At 34.7% G+C, this 27,394-nt stretch overlaps 1 protein-coding gene across 3 annotated transcripts; it reads right to left on the minus strand.

Moving 5' to 3' along the window:
- Window positions 1–960: 960 nt before the first annotated feature.
- LOC121422659 (sodium-dependent multivitamin transporter-like) lies at window positions 961–25,854 on the minus strand. 3 transcript variants are annotated; one of them, XM_041617820.1, is made up of 16 exons: window positions 25,399–25,854; window positions 20,977–21,142; window positions 20,507–20,726; window positions 19,674–19,791; window positions 19,219–19,286; window positions 17,380–17,534; window positions 16,278–16,418; window positions 15,461–15,546; window positions 11,420–11,464; window positions 8,985–9,040; window positions 8,243–8,331; window positions 7,785–7,948; window positions 6,325–6,478; window positions 5,412–5,529; window positions 4,400–4,539; window positions 961–3,608 (listed from the first exon to the last, which is right to left on the minus strand). In XM_041617820.1, the coding sequence occupies exons 1-16, from the start codon at window positions 25,487–25,489 to the stop codon at window positions 3,425–3,427; spliced, it is 1,995 nt and encodes a 664-aa protein (XP_041473754.1). In that variant the 5' UTR covers window positions 25,490–25,854; the 3' UTR covers window positions 961–3,424. The 3 variants fall into 3 exon arrangements, with proteins under 3 accessions (XP_041473754.1, XP_041473753.1, XP_041473755.1); XM_041617819.1 differs by lacking the exon at window positions 11,420–11,464 and adding an exon at window positions 12,842–12,886 and having other exon boundaries at window positions 25,399–25,853; XM_041617821.1 differs by lacking the exon at window positions 11,420–11,464 and having other exon boundaries at window positions 25,399–25,852.
- Between the last annotated feature and the right edge of the window lie 1,540 nt (window positions 25,855–27,394).

Genomic DNA, 27,394 nt, shown 5'->3' on the forward strand with positions numbered 1-27,394 from the left:
TACTGGTAACATCAGTTATGACACTCAGTGCTCAATATTTTACGATCATAATTCCCAATATAGGGATAGACGAAGTAATTCTAATTCAATTTTGAAACATAACACATATTGTACATAATAATTAAAAAATATTCACAAACATAACATAAAATACAAGATGGGTCTTTGATAAGTGACAAGAAATGTCAGATTGCACTAAATACTGGTTGATAAATTGGTAAAAAAATCTTTTGCAGTTAGTGGGAACCACTAACTGCAAAAAATACATTACAAAAATATCTAGTGGAATGATTTTCAAATTAATCCAAGGTTACTAAAGACAGCTCCGATGCCCTGAAATGCCCATTCAAATATTTGGAGACTTGAAGGGGAATGAAACCTTTTGAACAAGTAGGCTTGTGTCAAAACAGAAAAATCAAAGAATAAGAATAAAGAATGTTTGAGAAAAATCGGACAAATAATGAGAAAGTTATGAGCATTTGAATATTGCGATCACTAACGACATGGAGATATTCCCATTGGCCATGTGACAAAGATGTGTGATGTGGACTATAAAATACCCCCCAAAATGTCTCTTTTTGCTTTTTCTTTAATATGGTGATACAAATTTAACTCTTTATCTATGATGTATTCTTTAAAAATCTATATTACATGCTCTCCTATAGAAAGAACACATGATCTACTGACAGCTTTATTAGAGGCAGTTTAAGTGAAATATATACTTAAGTAATGGGGAGAGTTGTTCACAAGTGACATCACACATCTCTGTCGCATTGCCAATTTGAGGATCTCCATAACATTAGTGATCGCAATATTCAAATGCTCATAACTTTCTCATTATTTGTACGATTTTTCTCAAACTTTCGTTGATCTGTTTCTTTGATTTTTCTGTTTTCACACAAGCTATCTTGTTCTAAAGTTTCTTAAGGCCAAAATAGTATGCCCCTTTTGTCTTGGTCCCCTGTGGTAATCCAGTGAATGTGTCACAGGAGTCCATATTTATGATTGATAAATAATAGAGTTTTATTACTGAAAAGTACATTTTACTACTGATGCCCTTTTCAACGGCCTTCAATGCGCACTAAAGTGAGCAATGTCTCCCCTTTCCTTAAAGTTTTAAGAAAAGAATGGCCTTGCCCCTTTCAATTTGTAATTTAGATCCTGGATTTCATTAATATAAATAAATACATGATACATCCGACTGCATAAAGTAGGGGTGTTTAATAAAGAGTTTGGTCAGGCTTACAAATCATACTTCAAGGGCCAAGGTACACAATTGAGCGTGTCACATGAGCATGATGTGACCAATGTGGAGGTAAACTGGGAATTTAGGTGTGATTTAAGTAATAATTGAAATTAAACCCCCCCCCCCTCTTTCTCCATGTACATATCTAGGACAAAATAAGTACTGAATATAAAAATTCCAGATATTCATATAATCTTTCAGCATTCTGAAATCATATTTCTTCAGTCTGTATGTCAATAATAATTTCATGTCATAATATCTGTTTATTAAAATTGTAATACTTTGGTTAGATGTAATGTACATGTAGTTGTTGTATTCCAGACTAAGAAACTAACTGTACAACTGAACGAATGACATCAATTTAAATTCGAGCAATTAATCATCTTGTTTTATCTCTCCGTCTGTTAATATCCTTGTTTCATATAAACTCACATCATTAATCAATATCTGGTGTATGCATGAAATGACAGTGCATTGCGCTGTGTATTATGTTGAGAGAAAGCATTCTCCAGTGTGCCTCAAAGTCTGTCTGATAGAGAAATATACATACACTCTGATAATTGAGAAATATACACTCTGGTAATTATGTTTGTGTTATCTCTCCATCCGTTAATATCCTTGTTTCATATAAAGTCACATCATTAATCAATATCTGGGGTATGCATGAAATGACAATGCATTGTGCTGTGTATTATGTTGATAGAAAGCATTCTCCAGTGTGCCTCAAAGTCTGTCTGGTTAAGAAATATACACTCTGGTAATTATGTTCCATCATAGAAGAGCACAAAGAGCATTCCTATAAACAGGTATTGAGTGCTATATAAGCAAGTAATAATATTATTTATAAGTTATTTCCGATATCAAACAAAGCAATTAACTTATCTTTTGATTCCACTGGATGATCAAACTGTCACATACATCATTATTTTCATTATTATTATTAATTGATTTTCATCTTCTTCATCAACATCATCATCATTATTAAATACTATGAATCATAATATGAATGACAAAGTAGATTTTATCTATTTTTTTTTGGGGGGGGGGCAAAGGAATGTCAAGTCCTATATGCATGTAAAATAAAAGGGCAGTATTTCAGTAATATTTATACAATAACACATATATAAGCAATCCAAATATACTTTCAAATGAGACATCATACTTAGTCAAACAGCTAGCTGATGTCCTAAAGTGGACAGTAGCCTAAGATGAATGTGGTAGTACTTTCTTGTTTTTCATGTCTGACGTCAACTAACCTCGATGGAATCCTGAAGACTAGTAAATAATTTACTTTTGTTTCATAATTACAAGAAATATTATCCACAACATAGAGATGTTTTTCTAATGTATCGTTATAAAGTGCTTAAAAGAGATTTTAAAAATAGAACATTATTATGATTACTTCACTCTTCTGTACAAAAGGAATTTCTTGGGAAAAAATTGATGAAAGATAATAGTACATGTCAGAATTTTTTATTTTAATTTCATACATTTCAGTTTATAAACTTCAGCCAGTGTGTAAAGAGACCATGAGGTTAAGGCTTTTAACAGTCTAGATTTCTTAAGTTAGAATATGGTTATATGCCAAAACCATCAACAAAAGAGGATCCCTTGGTTAAGTTACTTAGAACTTCAAGATTCAAAGCAAATTATGAAATTTCCACAATTTCACTATGTGAGATGTACCACTTTGCTCAGAGAATAATTATCAAGCACTTGTTTTAAACTTGTCACTAAACTTGATGAGTTTCAGTCAGCAATCTTGGTTATGTTGGCTCACTAGCAATAAAGTTATATGATTGTAATACACTTCTTTAAGGCCAATCAAGCAACCAAGACAGATTATCAAGCATTGTTGGCTGACATTTCCCATAATCAAGCATATTAAACTTGGTTTCGGGAGGTACCTTCACTCATGAGAATGCCCACATAATATTCTGGTTTGAAATATTGTTTTTTTATAAATCTCTATGCAACCAATAACGTGGTGAAAATTTACCTTGCCAAAGATCACTGCCTCGTAATGTGTCTGTTTTATAAACAAAACACATCATGGTTATACATCAAGCTTGCCATACTCATATATATCCTCAAATAAAGGATATGGGCTTTGACTTTGCCATCACTCTACCCGTTATAAAAAGCAACATAAACAGAATAGAAATAGCAAAAATATATTCACATGTTATCACCAACGTTTTCCATTTCATGTACATTTTGATCATCCATGCTATCAATAAGAGGCTCTTCTTCGTCCACTACGATATCATCATCATTAAGACGAGTGATGATAGTATCACCAATACGAACACCAGGATCATGGCTCTCTGTAGCTGATATACTCTTGTGCCATCCTTTGGGTCTGTGTGAGAATATGAAAGAAGGTTGGGTGTACGGTTTGTATTCAAATTTATTTCAAATTTGATAGAAAACCAGAAAAATGTAAGCAGTCACCTCTTCTCAATGGCACAAACTTAGTGCAAAAGTAAAAATAATCATGAATTTGTGATTTTAGTTTACAACACAATTTGCATTGACTTTGTACTCGGAATCATGTTTTTTCAGCAATATTTTGTCTGACATGTACTTACAAAATGTTGCATAATTTCAGAACTGCGTACCCGAGCATCCCAAATTTGGTCTCAAAAGATGCGCAAGACTTGAAAGTAAAAAGTCAGCGGGCGGCGTGGTCAAAAAGTTTTGTGCGATGGCAAAGGGGTCGAAGTGACCCCCCCGCCAGTTTAATAAGGTTTAGAATGGGCATCTCCTGAACTGCTCTACTATCAACGATTGCTAGAAATGCAATGCTCTGGAGCGGCATAAATTCTATGTTTCGGAGAGTTGCATCAATATAAATGCATGAAATTTGGTCATGATGTCTCTGAGCAATAAACCAATCAGTGGCCTCCGAACGCAGTCAATGGCAATTTGCCACTGTATGAGCAGGCACTGGAAAAAGAAAACAACAAATTTGAGGGTCTCTGGAATGGGGAAAAATGGGAATTTCTATGGCTTTCAAAATAGGTGATGCTGTGGAACAGAAATTCAGGCTAAAAATGGGGTCTCAATCGCGGCACATACATATCATAGATTTATTCTAAGTACCCCCCCCCTCCCCGGGGAGTATTTGTGGTAACATCTAAAAGGTCTCACCTTAGAAATGTTGCTAGTAACAATGGATCCACTCTCTTATACCTTTCATCAACGATGGCTAGACGAATGATTTCACTTACAATAACACCAACAACAAAGGTACTAGTTGTTGCAAACATGCTATACCATAAGAAAGACACCTACAAAGAAGAAAATACAAACACTATCAAATGCTTGTCAAATTCATATCATCATTTAATGGTTGATACATGTAACTTCTCTTGTAATAAGTGTTCAAAGCTACAGTGTTTTCTTAAAGCAAATATACAAATAAAAATTTCAGCATATCTGCAACTCAAATTACAGGAAAACAAATAAGGTTATTAAGTGACCCATAAATTTTATTTTGAAAAACTAGTTTACTAATACAAATGGTATATTTCAATAACATTTCTGAACCAAATAAGGAAATTCACATTCTCAGCTTTTCATCTATTTGTAACATTTGCTTTTTTTTCACTCTACAAGTTGTTCTTAAAAGTCTTTCCCACTTAGGCTTGATAACCACGGCCACAGTGATCAAAGCAATGTGCAACTGAAAGTGTCAAGCATTATCCAAAATGTGGCTTTCTGATTGGTTGAAGATTAATTGCATTTGATTGCGGCTCATTCTACAGCAGGACCCAGTTACAATAGTTAGCCTAAATTCTTACTGTAATTCTTACTATTTCTGGAACACTAGAAAGTCTTGTACCACATCATGCTAAAATGTTTCCAATGTCTAAGCGACCATATATACATCATCATACTTGGTTCTTTTGAATAGCATTGAATTATGTATACAGAAACCCATAAAGAGAGACCACCTACTCATAATGACCAGTTTTCTTGTACCCTTAGGACGACATGTATTCAGGTTTCACTGTACATATTTTAAACTAACCACAAGTACGGAATATGTCATCTAACAATTAATATATTACACTGAATAGCAATTAACTTGATTAGAGAGTGGTGCACAGATAATAATCCCAGAAGACTAAGATCTATGTAGCATAAAGGTTTAACTCACCCTATATAACCAGAATGCATCTTCTTGGATATAACCATTATCACCCTGATGAGTCAATGCTCCTATTGTAATCCAAAGACTCAAATATGTTCCTACTAACATACCAAGCAATGCTCCACTGTAAAAGAAAAGTTATAAGATGAAACAAGATTTTATTTTGCCATGTGCATTACACAGATTAGTAACTATTATACAACTCCCAAGAATGTTCTGTAATCTGATTAGTCCAAATCAGATCACATGATATTCAGCGAATTGCACTATTGCATCCGAAATGCACTATCCTGCACTCTGATGTCAGGGTGCAGGATAGTGCGATTCTGGAATTATCTAGAATTTATATCAAATATATCATTCCGGGCAACTCAGTAACATAGGTGAGGGGAGGGGGTTGTATAAAACAAACAATACCGCATTCTTGTGCATAGAGGACCTAAATAAAGAACTCTGTGCTTGACTCGCCGAATGGATATACCGAACTCGGTCCTGCGGACCTCGGTGCGGTATATCCATTGGCTCTTCTCGCACATCGTACAATATTTGGGCCTGCATGCACGCGCTTACGTGCATTATTAGTATACTAATTAATTTGTAAAAAAAATTCGGCATTACTCCTATGTGTTTAAGATCATATGCTCGATCTGTAATGAAATCAGAAGTCAGGAAAAACAAATTGATAAAACTAATTAATATGTTTCATAATTTTCATAATTCATTATCCCTCTTAGCAAATCATTACCATCATCTTTCTTCATCTCATCTCATAATCATTGTTATCATCATCGTCGTCATCATTATCATAACCATAATCATCATCATCATCACCCCATTGTCATCATCATCTTTTTTACGTTATTGTAACTTTGGGGAAGAAGGGAGCTTGAGGGGGAAGTTCACACTAGTAGACACTTACCCTGTATTACATCTTTTATAAAGAACTCCTAATGTAAACACGCCTAGGATTGGTCCTCCTAATGCTCCCAGTACAGTGTTAGCCATCTGAACTAGTGAACCCATCTTACTGGCAACAAACGCAAGACCAATAGCACCAACTCCATATACAAAAGCTGTCAGGGATAGACAAACAATATTCTATGAAATGCAAACTGTTTAACCTTCACTGAATTATAAGCTATTTTTTCATAAAATATTCACAAGAGGATTGAGAATGCAAACTCGGGTTGGACCATTGCTACTAAACTTATTCATACAATGCAATTGGTTCCCAATCAGCTTAAGGCAACCACACACCTTACGGCTTGTCCATGATCCGGGTTTGGAACAAATAGCATCTTGCTCATTTTCTGTAAATGTGAATGAAAATTATCTTTATATTTCAGGTCCAAATTAACTGAAAGAATACTAATATAACAATCGTGGATGATTGCAAGCCTTTATTTTGGAGTAAAGGCCAAATAAGTTTCAAATCATGGCCAATCATACAATTTCTATGCGTCATTACGACTAGATATTGAAGTCGCTTTTATTCTAATAAGGATGATAGCATAGTCAGATTTGAACATAGGTTATTCGTACAATGATTTAGAACATTGCACAGTAAGATTTACCATGTTTTAATATTAGCATCAAATTCAATGTTTTATTCCTAAATCAGGTTGCAGGGCAATCATAAGGTGGCCTTTACTCCACAAGCCATCTTTGTAAAATTAAAATGTTATATGATTAGTAGGGCAGGTAATCGTACAGTTACTGCAGCAAAAGGATGGAATAAACTTCCCATTACGAAATCTGAATCCTTACATGAAAGAGTTAAGACACAGTTGAAAACTTACTTGTATGCAGTATCGATGCTCCTTTTAGTGTTGTCACTTTTATATATTTATTTCTGTCCAAACGCCATGATAAAGCATACAGCATCACGAGAGAGTTACAACTAAAACCATTACCTGACTGCTGGTTCACGTTTAAACTGATGCTCAGACACACTCATCACATCTTAGCTATAATTGGACTGTACTCAATCTTTAAACACATTGGCCCGTATTCTGATAGCAGGTTTAACTTAAACTCAGGTTTAAAGCTGTGGTTTAATATGGGAAGCCAATTGTTACATAAATCACCAACAGTAGATATATCATACTTCAGCTCAATTGGCTCTCAAATCATTCATGATTGTCTAGGAAGTATAAATAGATGATTGTCTTCACCATCAATGAATCAGGAAAGAGCACAGTAAACATAAGAAACATACAACTTAATAAAAATTTTGATACTTTTGGCTTCCCATACTTAAACCACAACTTTAAACCTGAGTTTAAGTTAAACCTGCTATCAGAATACGGGCCATTGACTTCTACTGAAATCCAATTTATAAAGAGTCATAACTCAGTTTCCATGATTAAAAATACTTACTTAGTACTTTTGATAGAACTGTGTCTTTAAAATCTTGTGAAGGATTATTAACAGCCGTTCCTATTCCAACTGATTCAACCTGACCTGTCCTAAAATGTCTCCATGGTTTGATTATATCAATCAGAGTTACAGCAGCCAAGGCATTCAAACCAGATGCTATAGTACTGAAAAGAAAAACAAACAAATTAAAATTACAATTAAAAAATTCATGTGCTCATCTCTTCAATACACTTCTTTTCAAAGCAAATTGCTTATGATGAAAGTCCTCCTCCATATGAGGAATGTTTTATTAATTTGACAGTGTTCTTGCTTATTATGTACTAGCAAAATAAAAGAACACCCCCAAGGCCAAAATAATAAAATAAAAGCAATTATCACAGAAAGAGATCTCATTTTGGATTGGGAGCAATGGTTTTCAATTCACATTTCAAATTAAAGTACAATGATTAATTTCTTACCTTAAAGTGCCAGCAAATAAGCAGGCTACAAAGAGGCCCTGCATACCAGGAATATGACCAAACTCTATGCTCACGAAGTAGATTAATATCTGTCAGAAAGAAAAGAAATTTACAATAAAATTTTAATAATCATAATTTTTAGTAATAGTACGGGTAGTAGGCCTCTAAGTAAAACTTGAACCATTGAAGCATTTGATTAGTTTACCAACAATCAGCAAATAAATGCTACTTTTCCAGTGATAAAAAGTTCACCAGATGTTGATTTCTCATTAGAGACATTGGATTAAACAAAAATACATGGCTATAATATTCAATATTTAACCTGGCATCGTATGGCAAAAAGACTATTCATCCAATGACTAATTGGTAGCAAGCACTTCTATCAATTCATACTACAACCTTACAATTACAATGAAAATAATGATTGCAATGATGATGATGACAAAGATAGTGATGAAGATAATGATGGTGATAATGGCGACAACAGTGACGATCATGACAACAACGATGATGATGATGAATCAATGATAATAAAGATGGTGTTGATGATGATGATTATGCTGATAAAAATTATAATTCAATATCGATGATTGTATGCTGTAAAGATGAAGGCATGAATGAACATACATGTAGCACAATGACTATAACAAAAACAACCCAAACATAGAATGCTGTCATGTGATTTCATTGATTATTAAATGAAAAGAAAACAAAGAGTGTGAGAATGTGTGATAGATCTTACCTGATCTGGAGTAGAATACTTTGGAGTATAGTGTACTGGATGACCATCACTACCATCTTCACAATCACAGCATTGATGAAGAAATATGAAAAACAAAAAGAATAAACAAAATGCCATCGTCATCATCAATGAAAAAATATGAAAATAAATAGAAATAAACAAAATACCATTATCACAATAATTTCAAAGTGGAATTACATGAAGGACAATCCAATCAATGAATCCAAGTCTCTATCAACAAAACTTTGATATTAGAAGTACTAACCCACACCTAGATATGGAAGGTGAAAAGTGGACTGAAAATTAAAAGTGCCACCTTTGAACACAAAGCAGGAAAACACGAAAATAAAAATGATGGGGAAATTGAAACCTAAGACCCAAATTGAAACCTAAATGATAAATAATAGATTGACTGCTTAAAGAAAGACAAAATGAAATAATGGCTAAATAGAATAAAGCAGAGGAGCTGCTATAAAAAATGAAATGTTCAAAATTTAAACAATGTATAAAATGCAAATACTTTTTCAGATAACTTTTGTAATGGGTTGTACTTGTAACCATTTATCCACTGATAATATTAATGTCAAATTTTTGTGTGCTTGAATTGATTCTATTTTGCTGCAAAAAAACCTTATTCACATGTTCTAATCAAGGTCACCCAATAACATGCAGCTACCACTAGACTTTGGGGGATAATGCAAATTTACAAAGAAAAGAATTTCATTTTACCATTAACCAAAAGCAACTGCACAGAAATGGAAGCAAAAAAGTAATTAAAAAAAAAGAAAGAAGAAAGCTCACTGCTGTTCCGTACATGTAATATTTTGCATGCATGGAATAAAAAAAAATAAGTACCAGTATTACATTTAGGCTTAAAAGTGACGAATTTTCGAAAGCTTTTTTGTACAACCTACAGTTTTTGAAGTGACTGTTTAATGCATTAGTCACAATGTTACAATTTCCACACCTGATTGAAAAATAGATATAGAAATTTTCAATTCGGGGCATGTGGCCATTAACATTGGTTTCTCAAGCAAGCATATGACGACCTATGATGTTTTCCGCCCTTTGCTACAATGATCATGTTTGGCAGAACAATTCAATATGTTTCTCTGCCTGTAATGCCAACATGAGACCTTTCTATTTCATTTGAATTAAAAATTCACATGTAGTGTCCAATGTTGAAATCAATAGGTGTCGTTTAGCAGTTGATTTGATTTATATCTAATTTCAGGGCCAACTCCATCCAAAAATTGCATATTGTGAAGTTGTTGAATATGGAAGTGTGTGATGCCATTTTTGTTTTAATTGCAGGAATTTCAGACTGTGAATTGCCAGATCTTAATAGCAGACATTTGGAAAAGAAGGCATGGTCCAGTATAAGCAAAGCATTTGATACCATACAAAGGTTAGGGAATGAGATAGACTGCATCATTTGAACACGATAGAGGTGCATTGAGGGTTGGTATAAGATGATTTAATAAGCAACAAGAAAATAAACAGAAAAATAAAAAAAATATAATATTCTGAGATCAATAAGAAACAGAGGATCTTAATCTTATGTGGGAGGGTTGGAGGATATAAAACATCCAGCATAAATATCAATGTATATCATTATTATACCATTATCTATTCATCATGGTTCCCAGCTTTTCAAGAAAACAAAATTTCCTGATTTTTCCCTGACAAAGTTTAAAAATTCCCTGATAATTATTTAAACCCATTCCCAGTTTCGCATGTTTTCTAAGCTGTTGCAGTGAATTAATAGATTTTCAGTAAACAAAAATGTAAAACTAATTAGTAAACACTAAAAAAACCACCATAACCAGTCATTCAATGGATGTTGTTTTGATATGCAACAAAATATAACAAGAGTCTGACTGACTATGGTGCTTTCGACTTTTGAGCCGATCAAAATTCCCTGATTTTTTTTTCCTCCTTTGAGGCATTTTCCCCTGATTTGAGTTATTTCTTTATCAAATTCACTGATTTTTCCCTGACTAGAAAAAAGTAAAATAACTTTCCCTGATGGGCTAGGAACCCTGATTCATTGGTACATATGTCAGTTAGTATTGAAATCCTATTTTAGAACTCCCATGGTTTAACATTATGATCCACCCCCCCCCCCCCCGCCAAGATCTCGGCCATTGACCAAGTATGAAAAAAAATCTACACACCTGATCGAAAGGTACAATAAGTCCATCTTTGAAACAGTACATGAACCTAGCCTCAAAAGATGAACAATTAAACAATATCAAACACTGTATTGGCTACTTTGCACATTGAAAGACAATACCCAAAATGTCAAGGGGGGCGACCCCCCCCCACGTGAAATTACACATCCAATCTTTTAAAATCCCTAATATGTTTACCAATTGGCATTCCTACCTCCCCTCCCCCCATTAACAATAGGTACGCTAACCAATCATTCTTACTTGGATAAGTGTGATTAATCGCTGGCTGTAGGTGTGTCATACCATCTGTTTCAGTAGAGACATAATAAAAGCAATAAAAAGCTTACATCAGATGGTGTCACCAGTAGAGAAAGGAAGATATTAGCCCATTAATAAAAGCAAAATATTGGAATCCTTTTAATCGGCTTTTTGTCTTGAAATTTGCACACACAAAAAAAAACAGAGTAGGTTTAGTAGCTACAAATTTGTGCTTTTTAATGAAAAAAATCAAAATTGCAAGTGTAACGATTTTAGAAGGTATTTGTTATTTTGCATTTCATGAAAGATATTGATGCTCTCTATCTATCCTAGTATAGTACATGTAGTAGTACGAATTAAAATGAATTTTCAGGGCTCTCAATTGATTTTTTTTTTCAAGTAAAAAAGTAACACAAAACAACCTTCAGTCATGACTGGGTAATATCTGCATAGAACTCCAAATTTCTTGTTATCATTAGATGATTTGTAACAGATTGTTAAAAAAAAGCATGCAAGTGATGAAAGAAACAGCATTTGCAAAATCTTATGCAAAATTATAAGGTTTCAGAAGATATCACCAAAGGTATATAGCTTTCAATTATTGTGATTTGTTTTTTTTTTAAATTTAATATTAACTGACCTCCTCCACCATGCTTTCCCATATACATGTTCTATTTGCCATTGAGCAGTTCCTGAATTCTGATGACACCACAGACATACATATGCTTTCCCATATCAAAGAGGGGTGTTAGGGGTCACAAATAAAAAAGTTCTCAAAAGGCTGAAGTGTTGAAAAAGTCTGAAATAGAAAGAGCTCCCATACTTTTTGTACAGAGGAAAGCCCAAAGAAGCTGAGATTAAGCAGAAAATCAAAACAAAATATCTGAAATCAACACTCACACCCATGTATTAAAGCAAAAAAGGGCATTATAAAGATATTTCTAAAGATAATTTATGAATGATTAGATTGATAAGAGAGGATGAAGATTCAAATTGAACTTTAGGAGCTTATCATGCACTGTAATTGATACAAGAGCTCTTTGAATACAAAACATCAATTTTGAAAGAAAGAAATATCGAAGCATAGAGGGTATTGATTAAAATAAAGAGGTAAAGATGGCCTGAGAATTGATTCTATTTTTTTAAATAAGGTAATGGTCAAATATGAAGGATATTGGAAAATGAAGAGTCAGGTGCATGAACAGTGCATGAACCTAGCCTCAAAAGATGAACAATTAAACAATATCAAACACTGTATTGGCTACTTTGCACATTGAAAGACAATACCCAAAATGTCAAGGGGGCAACCCCCCCCCACGTGAAATTACACATCCAATCTTTTAAAATCCCTAATATGTTTACCAATTGGCATTCCTACCTCCCCTCCCCCCATTAACAATAGGTACGCTAACCAATCATTCTTACTTGGATAAGTGTGATTAATCGCTGGCTGTAGGTGTGTCATACCATCTGTTTCAGTAGAGACATAATAAAAGCAATAAAAAGCTTACATCAGATGGTGTCACCAGTAGAGAAAGGAAGATATTAGCCCATTAATAAAAGCAAAATATTGGAATCCTTTTAATCGGCTTTTTGTCTTGAAATTTGCACACACAAAAAAAAACAGAGTAGGTTTAGTAGCTACAAATTTGTGCTTTTTAATGAAAAAAATCAAAATTGCAAGTGTAACGATTTTAGAAGGTATTTGTTATTTTGCATTTCATGAAAGATATTGATGCTCTCTATCTATCCTAGTATAGTACATGTAGTAGTACGAATTAAAATGAATTTTCAGGGCTCTCAATTGATTTTTTTTTTCAAGTAAAAAAGTAACACAAAACAACCTTCAGTCATGACTGGGTAATATCTGCATAGAACTCCAAATTTCTTGTTATCATTAGATGATTTGTAACAGATTGTTAAAAAAAAGCATGCAAGTGATGAAAGAAACAGCATTTGCAAAATCTTATGCAAAATTATAAGGTTTCAGAAGATATCACCAAAGGTATATAGCTTTCAATTATTGTGATTTGTTTTTTTTTTAAATTTAATATTAACTGACCTCCTCCACCATGCTTTTCCATATACATGTTCTATTTGCCATTGAGCAGTTCCTGAATTCTGATGACACCACAGACATACATATGCTTTCCCATATCAAAGAGGGGTGTTAGGGGTCACAAATAAAAAAGTTCTCAAAAGGCTGAAGTGTTGAAAAAGTCTGAAATAGAAAGAGCTCCCATACTTTTTGTACAGAGGAAAGCCCAAAGAAGCTGAGATTAAGCAGAAAATCAAAACAAAATATCTGAAATCAACACTCACACCCATGTATTAAAGCAAAAAAGGGCATTATAAAGATATTTCTAAAGATAATTTATGAATGATTAGATTGATAAGAGAGGATGAAGATTCAAATTGAACTTTAGGAGCTTATCATGCACTGTAATTGATACAAGAGCTCTTTGAATACAAAACATCAATTTTGAAAGAAAGAAATATCGAAGCATAGAGGGTATTGATTAAAATAAAGAGGTAAAGATGGCCTGAGAATTGATTCTATTTTTTTAAATAAGGTAATGGTCAAATATGAAGGATATTGGAAAATGAAGAGTCAGGTGACATAGAGTCAAATGAATTAGAAAATTAAGTCAGGTGATGTAGAAAAGAAAAGTCAGGTGATGTAGTAAAGAAAAGTCAGGTGATATAGAAAGGAAAGTCAGGTGATGTAGAAAATATCTCTTTCTCCTTTGAGGAATCTAAGCAAGCCTTCATGAATTTATTTCTGATTTTTCTACTCTTTATCAAAACCAACATGACATAAGTCTCACGATACGGCAAACTGAAATTGCGACGTTTCGACTGCACCTGCTAGTCTTAGTCAGGCAATGAAGTGGACAATCGCCGCCCAGTGATTGCACCGTCCGTGGCTTCTGATTGGTCGGTTGCTTCCGACCAATCCTAGCGCGGCGGTTCCGGCACCGATGGCACGCAGCTTACTGTATAAAAGGCGCACGCAGCAATTATGAATTATATGTATGTCGCATTAAAGACCTATATGTATATATGTAAATAGGGAGGAAAAAAAGAGTAAAAGAGAAATGCATTTATATCTGGAGATTCTATTGGGAATTTCATGTAGATACCATTTTCTTTCTTCTTCTGTAATATATTTTTACTGGGGTTTTTAATAAACCGAAGATATGGAATAAGGAGCTCTTTTAAATGCTTTCGAAAGACACATTATTAAAACCAATTAACTAACACCCGCATCCATGAAAAGGAAAACACAAGCATGAGAACTGATAAATCTAACAATGTTTATTAAACAAAATACTCATAAGATTTTAATACTCTACAACGCCTTTCCTCAGCGTATCTTTATCTCACACACAGTGCAATTAATAGCAAAATCGAATGACGAGAGCTGTACAAGGGAGGGTGTAATCCCTCTCGCTTAGCCTTGCAGAAATCATCGGATATCGATGGATAGCGCCACCTCCAAACTAAACTCAACCAACCAACATGTCCACTTCACTGCCTGACAAAGACTAGCAGGTGCAGTCAAAACGTTGCAATTTCAGTTTGCCGCATCGTCAGACAACAGATTATTTCCTTTACCGATTCTATGCATGGTAAAGTTTGGCAGGATTGATTTCCCGTTTGCACAAATGTCTGTATGGCATGCTCTGGTTCTACTAGGTGAATGCAGAAAATTAATGGCAGATTTTGAAACCAAAGATTTGGAGTAAAATATTAACCCAAAAATAAAACTACAATGCAGACAAAGCCTAGGGCCAAGGTACACATCAGATCCAGGGGGGGGGACAACACAGGCCCATGCCCCCCCCCCTTTGAGAGGCACAATTAAAATATGTAATGTAAAAATGACTTTAAAACAGAAGTGTCCCCCCCCCTTTTGAAAGTGAAAACCTTTTTTTCTTCTTTTTTTTTTGCTTGCCAAATTTTTTGTCGGGAAAATGTCCCCCCCCCCTTTGGAAAATCCTGGATCCGTCCCTGGTATACATGTAATTCAATTAAACTTACCATTGTAATATGCAAATAGAACTAATCCACACAGAGCAACGATTGTAATCATTATGATATTCCCTGGTAATCCATACCACACTGATCTGAAACAAGAAAATATTTCATATTAAATATGATATAAAACAAACAAAACTGATATTTGTTTGAATCCTTTCAGAATACATTACAATTTATCTTTTTCCGAAAGGTACCTACACAAAGGCCCCGTATTCTGAACTTGGGTTTAAGTCAAACCCTGGTTTGAAGTTGTGGTTTAACTATGGAGAGCCAATGGGGCACAAATCCCTAACAGTACACATACAATCTATTAACTCATATGAAATTGTTCATAATCATCTGGGAAAGATAAATAAAGTATTTTGATGTATTTTTCTTCAGTATGAAAGCAAAATATTAAACATAAGAAATAGACAATAGAAACAGTTTTATTTTTATTTTTGGGCTTCCCATAATTTTAGCAGAGAGTTAGACCGTGGTCTAAGTTAAACCAGACTTCAGTATACAGGTCATTGTATCTAAATATATTACATCCCGTTCTCATTGCAAATCTTCAAATATCTCTACAAAAGTATGTCTGTTTCTATTTCATCAAACAGAGCACAGTGAATACAGGGAGTTTGTCACTTAAACCCTTTTACCACTCTGTCTAATTTCCAATTAGGCTACTACATGGTGCACTGAATGATACCATCTTACTGCATCATTGCAGATAAAACAGTTAACTTTACAGAAATTACCAGAAAAGAGAGGTTGACCAAGTGAGCATTAAACCAAATAATGGTTGATTGGACCAGAAATGAGATGGAATGATTACCTTTTAGCTTCTTTGAGTGTCTTTGAGGTAAGGAATCTTTGTACAGCAGTCTGGCTTACAGCCCATAGAGGAAGGCTATTGAATGCACCACCAATCAAAAGACCCCAGAAGGTTTCTCGTTGGGTCAAACTAGCTGATGGTCTATAACAAAACAAAGACTTTTTCATGAGACATGTCATTAATGATTTACACTGACTCATTTGTTTTGAGCCAATAAGATGCAATGATTTCAGTAGCTTATAACAGATGTCACTTAAAATCTGTTTCCCTCCAAGGAAGGGAGAAAGGTAATGTGCATGGTAAATGTATGTCTGTTGATAAAATTCAAACATAAATTTTGGCTGTGGTAAAATATTTCATTTTGAGTTCTAACAGAATCCTATAAAATCACCACAAAAGTGTTTGGATAAATCATGTTTCAAAATTTTCTGGTAGAAAATTTAGCAAGATAAGCATAGCATTCGTGCCAGGAAAAGGGGTTTTTCTAACCAATGATAACAAATGTACCCACATCTGCTTATCTATGTTAGTGATCTTCAGTGTATTAGTTTTGTGGGATAGATTTCATTAAGTCACAAAGTTTAATTTGTGTAAACTTACAAACATACATTAGCAACTGATGTCAAGGTATTTGCCATGAAATTATTGCTTATTAAAACTAATTAGATTTCACTTCAACATGTTGCTTATACTAAATTGGAGTAGTTCCTATGGAAGATAAGGGATTTATGGAATTTCAGTAGTCAGTATGAAATTAATCTAAATATGCACAGATATCAAGCGTTATGTGATGTCTTTGCTTGCTATATTCATAAAGTAAAAAGTGAATTCAGTAGGATTTAATAATTCAGTTATTATACCACCATGCATACCTTCAAACATCATCTAATTCACTTCTAATTCTAATATTAGTATGCACCAGTATATTAACACATGTTAAGTCTTACTTTTTTGGTGAATTGAGCCTAATAAATGCAATTATTTTCTTAAAGAAATTATTATGAAGGCCTGCTACACAAACATAATGACCATCAACTGCAATCAATTTTAAAAAGCCAAAGGTGATATCAAACCACGCAATCAATCCCATTGCACTACTCACTCAAAGAAGTTAAGATGGCCCTTATCTTTGTTGTAGTTCCATACATAGACCATCCCACCAGCTTGAATGGTCCCTAATATTACCACAGTCAATAAGGAACCAAACAAGATCAAGAACTGGAACACATCAGTCCAAATCACTGCTTTAATACCTCCCTATGGATTCAAATAAAGGAAATGATAATGGATTATTGAAGATTCACAGTACAAAAAAAAAGAGAAAAGGATAGACAAATGGAAGTATGAATGATACAAAGACATACATTATGGATATTTGAAAGTAAAAAACGAAAAAAAGAATATGAATTTTAAAACGTAATTTCTACAATTATTTAGAAATACATAATCTGAATCATACAACTTAATACAAAATGACGAGTAAATTATTTCATAGTACACAGTAGTATAAGGTTACAAATTAATAATTTACCAAATACCCCCTCAAAAAAATACCTGTAGTCCATCATTTCGAATTGCACAGTAATATTAGATTTAAAGGGGAATCCAGCCTTGGCAATAAAATGTTGTGTTGGGAAGGAAAAAAATAAATTGAACAGAATGGTGAAAGTTTGAAAGAAATCGGACAAACAATAAAAAAGTTATAGCTGCTTTAAAATTGAGATCACTAATAGTATGTAGATTTCAAATTGGCAACTGGGATGACAAGGGGCAAGGACAACTTTCCCATAGGCCATGTACTTTATTATCAGGGATTTGTGGTTTTCTCCTAAGTACCCATTCCCCTGGGGCAGTAATCTAAATATAACCCAGGTAGTATATTGTTTAATGTCCTCATGAAAGAAAAATATAATTTGAAATAAATTTTTTGGGAAAAATGACATTTTAGCCATAATATGTATTGGGAGTACATGGAAGAGTAGTCCTTGCCTTACATCACTATGACATCCAATATGCGGCCAATTTGAAGTCTCCATGAGTATAGTGATTACCAATATTTACAACTTTTAAAAATTCATAACTTTCTTGTTGTTTGTCCAATACTGTTCAAACTTTCACCTATCAACTTGTCTGATTTTTCTGTTTCTTATAAAAACAAGTTTTTATTTGGGTTGGATTCCCCTTTAAGATTAAGGTTCTATAAATCAGAATATTATAACTTAAAAGAAGATTGTGCCACATTCTCTCAGTAGTATTATGATAAAAAGAAAAAAAAGGGAAAACATATCTACCAAATTTGTGTTGTAGTCTACAACAAATTCACGTCTTATTCTATTCATTCAATAAAGGTGGGTTGAAACATTTAAAGATACTTCAAGACGAAGTAAATTATTGTCCAGTTCGTCCATGATTTGACAATCACTCTAGAGTTGCATAAGGACTAAAGTGTATTATTGAACATACACTTGGAAACATTTGATCACAGAAAAAATTGAAATGCATAATTTCCTGGGGCAGCTGGGAGTAGTTTTCTCATTGTGGTCATGGAAACCCAACTTTGGACCAATTAGATGAACTGATTATTCAAAAAAGTTAAGTAATAGTTTAAGATCTCTATGTTCATGGAACTGTATAATATTTTATCTATTTACTATTAAACTTTAAAAAAGTTTTCCTTAGATATACATGTCCCACAAAAAAGGTAATTCATAAATTTTAGTTAATATAGGCAGTAAATTAACAAGCAACGTTTTAGTAAATACTTTACCATTTTTATTTTCAAGCGCTTTTATCAATACTATGGCTGCTCTTCTGACAGTTGTGACAACCACCTCTACCTTATTTACATAATACATATGACTCTGTTTAAATCATTTTTGTGATTTATTTTGACAATTGAATTGAGTAGCAGAGGTAGTCTCAAACAGATTTGGATACTTACCAGAGCAGTATAAATGGAACATAATACACCTGTCAATAGTACTGTAGCTGGTATGGGAAACTTGGTCACTATAAAAAGAAAGAGAAATTAACATCAATTCTCAATTGCAATCTTATGCTGATACCAATAATCACTTCTTAAAAACTACCATTATATATACAAGGATTGATAGAACTGTGGAAGAAATGGATAAGTAATAGATACTTAATTCTTTGATTCAATAAAAGATTGTAGAATGCAATTCGCAGCTAGATTGAATGTAATAATCTTGCCACTGACTTGATAAATATTACATACAATATACCGTAAGTACAAAACACTTGGTTAAGACATGTCTTTCATTTTTAAATATCCTATTCTTCCTACACTTACATTGAAAAAAATGACAATAACTTCATGATACCATGTATAAAAGGGACACCACTAATGAAATTTTCAAAGTTGAAATGCCATACCTGCATTGATTGCCAGTGCTGGAGCATACAGAACAATAGCCATGTAAAATAATGTCTGAAGAATGAATAGAAGAGCACATCCAATCCTGACAGACATACTGAATCTTTTATGAAGATACTGCAAATAAAAACAATTCAGACTATGTGTAACGAGTACTGACATGATCCAAAGCCTGTTGCATAAAAGTTACTTTCTATTATGATGTTGTCATCCAATGATATCTTCCATGGAATCCTTAATTTTGATTGGCTGTTGAGCATTGTTACCCTGAAAGCCTCTTTCTCATGTAACAAGCCCTGATAAACATTCTAACAGATGGAAGTTTTCTTTTCAATCTCCTTATTCCATAACCCGTCCACACTATCCATCCTGACTATCACTAGATCTCTTAACATCACATTTTACATCAGATAGAGCATTAAAATGCTAGTCCAAGCAGTGTATATACATGTATATGGATGGACAAAGTCCAAATTGGCTTTATCAAATCCTATTTCATCTTTATTCTGATATTGCAACACAAATTGATATGTAGAGTGTGTCCAGCTTTACTGCACTGGGCTATTCTAAGAACTTCTATTAAAGGCTTATGATTTCCAATTCAGCTTTGATGGTGGTGTTGTTGCTGGAAGCATGAATTAAATTGCCTTTCCTTGCTCTAGCACTTTGTGTTTCCGAAATGATCCAATTCATATCACTGATAGCGGAATACTCAGTGATATTCATACCAGGAACAGCTCAATTTTAAGTTTGGTGCTTTGCTGAGCTAAACTGACATAACACCTACACCAAAAGTTGAGCATCACACTGGAAATCATTGATTGCAACATACCTCATATGCACTGGTGACACCTAGACCATGAAATACTGGTATGAAGACCAAGGCAGTGACAGGAATGGTGATGAAGAAACTAAAGATAACCATCCAATATTGTATTCCATAGATAAAGATCTCTGCTGGGATACCTAGAATGGTGATGGCTGAGACGTAGGATGCTAGTACACTGATTGCCACAGGGATGCTGTACATGCTGCGATCGGCCATCAAGAACCTACACAAGACATACCAACATGGAGTTCATAAAATTGACAGTTATTGTTGGTAATCACATAACACAGGGGCCTTTCATATTCAACTGCTAATTGTGATTTCATAAGAAATTGGATCATAGTCAGATCATAGCGTGCAACAGGCTTTAAATGAGTAATTGAGAAAACATTCAAGATCATCTAAACTTAATAGATGAGATTGAAACAACAAATCATCCTTTAAACAATCAGCATATGACAGGATAAACATACTTTGCTGTAGTTTTTTGTCCGCCACCAGAAAATGCATGATACAAGCCAGTAGCAGTGGAAACAAGTAGCATAGCTGAAAAGATGACATAGTCCAGAGCTGAGAAGGATTGAACATCAGCTTGGGATGAGTTCCCTTTACCTACACTCCTTACATCACGTAAGTCATCTGAAAAAAAAATACAATGCAAAATTCCAATTAAAAAAATAAAAAACAGAATAGAATATCATGTTAATTCATAACATGCCACATTAATTTGTAATTGAAAATAGTAGATTTATTTTTTTTATCTCTTGATGATAAGAAAAAGCCTTGCTTAGTGTGAATAATTGGATAGTAATCCACAGACACAATAAACAAGAATTTGGTTGGTATAGTGAGTGGTTGTATTACCAACCGGTCTTGTATTACCGAACGTTGCTCATCATACGCATCAGAAAATAATTTCATACGCTCAAAATTTTGCAACATCCTCCCAAAGAGAACTTGAATAGATGATGAAAAATTGTCCATAACACATTTTCAAAGTCTTAATATTGTAAAAATAATAAAATATGGTCAAAATAGCTCATCAGTGATTTTGTTGTTTTCTCAACTTTTCCCATAGAAAACACACGTTCGGTAATGTGATACCTTTTTCAAGTGACAAAAATATTTCACATGCGAAGAGGGGTCCGATTGGAAGCTAATATCGTAAAAAAGAAAAATGATTTCGGCAAAATTTTTACATATTTACATTGTATATTTTGTAGGTAATTGTGTATTTATGGTGAAAGTGTGATGAATTTTATGAGAATAATTTGTTTGATATGATTGAATTCATGAAAAGTGTTCGGTAATATGATCCACTACCATATCACACTTATTTGGAGACCTCTGCTTAAAAACTGGCAAAATCTTAATGTTTGTTGACTGTTGAGAATTTTGGATTTTCTCGGAGCGGACAAGGTAAAAAAATTGCTGATGTTTTGCCAATAATTTCACAAATTGAGACCTTCCCTTCAAGAAAATTACTATACTGAGTAATTTTGGGCCGCTTTTTCTATTGGCAATATTAGTTTTTCAAGATATTGATTTGATACTGAGATATTCGACCGTGCGCAAAATTAGGTAACGCGCGAATTAAGGTCACACCACCAGAAGTCAAATTCAAACTAACCATTTGTCCATAGACTCTGACTAGTCTCACTCATTCAATGAACAAGGTAATATGACTAGTCTAAGTAACACTAACAGTTACATGTAACTCATACATGATGAAGTTACATTTATAATTTATGATATGATGGTGGGCCTCAAGTCTGCGCACTTAACAATTTGAGTTGAGATTCAACATGAATTTCTTCTTATTAATTATTTCACAAAATTTTTCAGTTAATAATGTTCCTTATATTATTAAAAGTGTACCAAATTTCTCAATAAAAAATGAAAGAAAATATAGGATTTTCTTGAAAAAACCTAGGGCAGTCATTTTCAGATTGAAAAAAAAATGGTACGGTACCGGGTGTATACCCCGGGGGGGCCACTTCCATTCACGAATGGATACCATGCGCGACCATGGGGTCTCGAAAAGCACCCTAAACACGTAATTTTCATATTCTGAAAATGCACCCCTTAACAAGTATTGGCGTGTGAAACCCTACCCTTAACAAGTCTTGGAAACAAAACGATACTCTTGGCAAATATTCCCTGAAACGAACCCCTAAACAAGTACAGGAATGTTTTATTGTTACGGGTCCTTCGGTCGTCGGCTTTACCTTATTTGGTTTAGTATGACCCCACCATCTACACCTTGCGCAAATCGGACTCTAAACACGTAGTGATGGGGCAGAAAGGACATCCTTTATTAAACATTTAATTTTGTTTTATCATCCCCGCAAAGTCGACCCTAAACACGTAATTTTCCTAGCGAAATAGATACCCTTTTTTCATTATTTTTGTGTTTTTGACACCCTTATCACGTTACGTACGTAACGTGCCCTATCGTGAAAAAGACATCCTTTTTACTAGACCAAAAGCTTCAGTCTCTGTATTTTGGTTGTTCCACTGAACTGCGTTGGCTCACTCACCAATACATAGACTGAAAAGCTTGGAGGCCCGGACGTACAGACAACGTATTTTAGCAGTAACGTTAGATCAAACAGCGGGAACCCGATTTTCCGATCATTTTTTTTGTACATAAAATGTCATATTATGAAAAAAAATCACATCCATATTTACGAAAAAATGTTTAAAAATTCAGAAATATCGTACCTTAGGCCTCAGTTACCGCTAATTCTTTCGAAATGATGATCGAAACATCGTCATCTTCGATCCTTTCGTTGGTCAAGGTAAGTTGCCATCTTGGATGACGTCATCATCATTACAGACGTATTTACCAGTCGCTACCTATCGCGATTTGTGCCGCTGCTTTGCGCTGCGCTTGGACATATTGATGTGCGTGCGTTCGGAACTTGTCGCTCGCATTGATTGGCCAAGATATCGAAAATTTAATCGGAAAGCCTTGATAAAAGCACAACTCGTTGACGGCTGCCATATTTTCCTCTCCGGCAGATCGGTCAAAAAATAAGGAATAACCCGGGGAATAACTCATCGGTAACGTATATTTTCAAAATATTATAAAGGCAGTGTATACAGCCACACGCGTGTGTCTTTACCATCCAGCCACACGCGTGTGGTTATATCCAGAACACCTATCTGTGGATACCGCCACACGCCGCCAGTAATAACAGTAAAACACGTGTGTAGGTCTGACCGTCTATATCACGATCAAAATAACCTCATTTCTTCATTAAATTCTTACATTCTAAACCCCTTTGATATCCTTAGATCATTTCAATTTCATTCTCACCGTCTTCTCTCCTTGCTTTTCTTGTCTTGTTACAAACGGTCGTCTGTTTAACAGCAAATTCTCTTTTTCTACTTGTGTCGATTCTGGCTTCCTTCGCGGTACGGTCATGACGGTGGCAGACCCATACAGCGTTAGCGCAGCGCAGTAGACATACACAGTTTGGGTTACGTTTACGTTTGGTACGAATAATTTTCGTACCAAGCGTTAAGCATGCACGAATCCCGAGTTTCGTACGTACGCACGTACACGCACATAGCCTAGAGTCAGTAGAGAATCGACACAAGTAGAAAAAGTGTGGAAATTTGCTATTTAACAGGCGGCCTTTTGTAACGACAAGAAAAGCAAGGAAAGAAGACGGTGAGAATGAAATTGAAACGATTTAAAGAAATCAGAGTGGTTTAGAATGTAAGAATTTAATGAAGAAATGAGGTTATTTTGATCGTGATATAGACGGTCAGACCTACATACGCGTTTTACTGTTATTACTGGCGGCGTGTGGCGGTATCCACAAATAGGTGTTCTGGATATAACCACACGCGTGTGGCTGGATGGTAAAGACACACGCGTGTGGCTGTATACACTGCCTATTATAAATAGTATATGACACTTGTTCACTGCTACCATCTGGCCTGTGGAGAATCTACAGGTAGGACTATGGTATGCCAATGCTGTATAGAGCACACACTCTAAAAAAATCATTAAAATATCACTTTTGTGACCCAAATTACTAATTTTCATACAGTTTTAATTTATTTATCATTAGTAATGTGGGAATAATTTTTGTATTCACCAGAGCGCTCAAAAACTTGAATTCTGGGCATATTTTTGTGTACGCCCTCTATTGGTGGAAAGTAATATGGCAAGAAAATTTTCATTTTTTGATCTCTATTTTTAATTAAGAAAAAATGATATAAAGAATCAAATTTAAATAAGAGCCAAGCAGTATGAATTAACAGGTCTAATGGAAACTGTCAGTGTAAAAAAATCAAGCATTTGCCCCAAAGAAAAAGAGAAAATAAGCCAAACATTGCCACCCTTATTTTGTCACACATGGAGATATAACTGAGAACAAGGTTATATTATAACCTTGTTCATTGAATGAGTGGTATATCATATCAATAGAAAGATTAGAGTCTAACGAAAATAGTGGACCTTCGTCCAAGATAATATAATGTCATTTAGAATCTAAAAGAAGTAACAAATCTGGACAAAACCCGTCCGCCGAATTGTCGGACCAGATTACACATGAAGGCTTGTACTGACACATTGCCGTCGGTAAATGGGCATGTAGTAAAATGTCAGAAATTGTTGAATAAATCCCCAGAAACGCCGGTTATTCCTGTCTACCTTTTTACGTGTTTTTTTGGTCGCGCATGGTATCCACTCGTCAATGTAAGTGGCCCCCCCGGGGGTACCGGTACCCCATGTCGGCACACTGGGGCCATAGCATAGATCCTCCATCACGGACGAGCTCTGCCGGTTCTTCCCGGGGCCGCGCCGGGTTACTGTCGGGTACCGTACCGGTACCTGAACTGAGTGATTCCCAATTGTAAATCTTACCCTACTTACTTACCTGAGGATTGAAGTATCGGTAGGAATTCAAGGACAGACAGTGTCAAAATAACAACCACGGACAAAAGGGCTGCTGATCTGCGATAATCCATGATTCTAACACTAACAGAAGCCGCACTCTTGAATTATTGAATAAAGGTTTGGCTCCTGTTATTGACCCTTCATCGGAGGATAGCTTGATCCAGTGTTATGGCTGCAGTCACATCGCGATCGCGATATCAGAACTACCGTACCGTATACCGTACGCCGTACCGTACCGGTATATGATTGACCACCAAATGGCACCGGTTCGAGCATAGTCAGTGCAGTGTTGTTGATGTGACGTGACTGTGCATATTATTCACAAAAGTGTATTTAAAGGGGGATTTAATTCGTTTATGATAAAAGTTATAATCATATTTGAAAGTCATTGGAATCACAATCATAAATGGACTAACTAAACTCCCATGATGTAGTAGATACAATTATAATAAACTAAACGTTCAGGGATTCGTGAACTTGATAGATTGTGATTATTTTCCTTCAATATGTGTTTAAGTTAATGTATTTGCATTTAAGTTGATGACCTACTCAGAATCTATGTTTAACATGTATATTTGTGGGTGGATGTGGTTGTGTGTGTGTGTGGGTTTGTGTATATATGTGTGTTTGTTATATTTTTTTCCATTCTATTTTTAGCATCTTAACCTTATTATACATTTTTTTCTCTCTCTCTGTATCTTGTAGATTAGTATATCCTATGTTTTATGTTAATAATCATAAGTATTCCAGGGCCCTACTCACAAGCTTTGCTTTTAAAGGGGTCCTAAAACCAATTCCTATATGATATAGTCTGATTGATGTATATTCATGTAGTCATTTACGTTGTATGTACATCTATTTTGATTATGATGTGATGTTTTTGGTTTTGAATAAATAAACTTGAACTTGAACTTGATTTGTCCGATTTGTCACCGCCAAATTCTTGTTAGGATAATAGGTCGAGTGCTGGAGCGGAGCGATTTTTTTTTAGAAAGCAATAAGAGATAAATTTAAGCACTTTGACTGCATTTTAAAAATGAATCCACACATTAACAGTATTAACCAATAATTTTGAACAAACTATTTTTTTTATATCTTGAAAAGTGTGGGGGATGATTGTACTGATTGTACATGCCATTATTACCCCCCCCCCCCCTCTCCGAAAAGTGCAGGGATGTATATCATTCCCGGGGATTTTCGCCCGTGGTCTGTATCACATTCTTCAAAACTAGATACTTAGTACATTGCAGGTAGGCCCTGTTCCAATTAAAGGACCCATATAGGTTTGCATTTTTACCCTTAATTAGTAGGCCTATGCAGAGTGGATCCAGCTTTCTCCAATACCGGGGGGGGGGGGGGGGGTGGCGGAAAATATCACCCCGATATTTTTCCAAATAAATTAAATGCTAAATTTTATGGGTATTTTATTAAACTGAAAATTGAACATTCCATTTAAGAATTTTTTGTAAACATGATGAATAGGATAGGTATCAAGGGGGAAACGTACGTGCCCTTAAAATCGTTGATATCGTCCGACCCAAAACTGGATATTCAAAGCACTTTTTGTGTAACAGGATGGGTATTTCTAAGCAATTTATATGTGAGCGCGAAGCGCCAGCTGATGAAATGTATTCCGACCTAAAATTGGGACATTTTAAGCACTTTTGGTAACCGAACAGGATCTGCTAAACCTATCTGATGTGAGTGCGAAGCGCGAGCTGAAAATTGTTTATGAAATAATCCTGTCCTAAATTCGCTTATAATTGTTTGTAATTATGAACTTTGAATTAAATGGGAGTAAGACCTAAGCCCATGTTCTTGAGAAGAAATCTCCATTGAAGGGTCCAATTCTCCCATTTTCCCTTCACCTTATTTCATAAATTTTAACTTATCGATATCCCACTCCTCTTTTTTTTCTCACTTTCTCCTCCCCCTCGTATTGCTTTCATTTTTTGTTTGCGCCGTTCCTATCTTGG

This window comes from Lytechinus variegatus, chromosome 10, assembly GCF_018143015.1.
Source record: "Lytechinus variegatus isolate NC3 chromosome 10, Lvar_3.0, whole genome shotgun sequence".
NCBI lineage: Eukaryota > Metazoa > Echinodermata > Echinoidea > Temnopleuroida > Toxopneustidae > Lytechinus > Lytechinus variegatus.

Bases quoted from the DNA above. Each gene is read 5' to 3' on its own strand.
- LOC121422659 (XM_041617820.1), bottom strand. From the start codon at position 25,489: ATGGATTATCGCAGATCAGCAGCCCTTTTGTCCGTGGTTGTTATTTTG. The intron at 19,792-20,506 runs GTATGTTGCAAT...TTTTATTTGCAG, and splicing joins GTGTCACCAGTGCATATGAG to TATCTTCATAAAAGATTCAG. The intron at 4,540-5,411 runs GTGAGTTAAACC...TCTTCTTTGTAG, and splicing joins ATGCATTCTGGTTATATAGG to GTGTCTTTCTTATGGTATAG.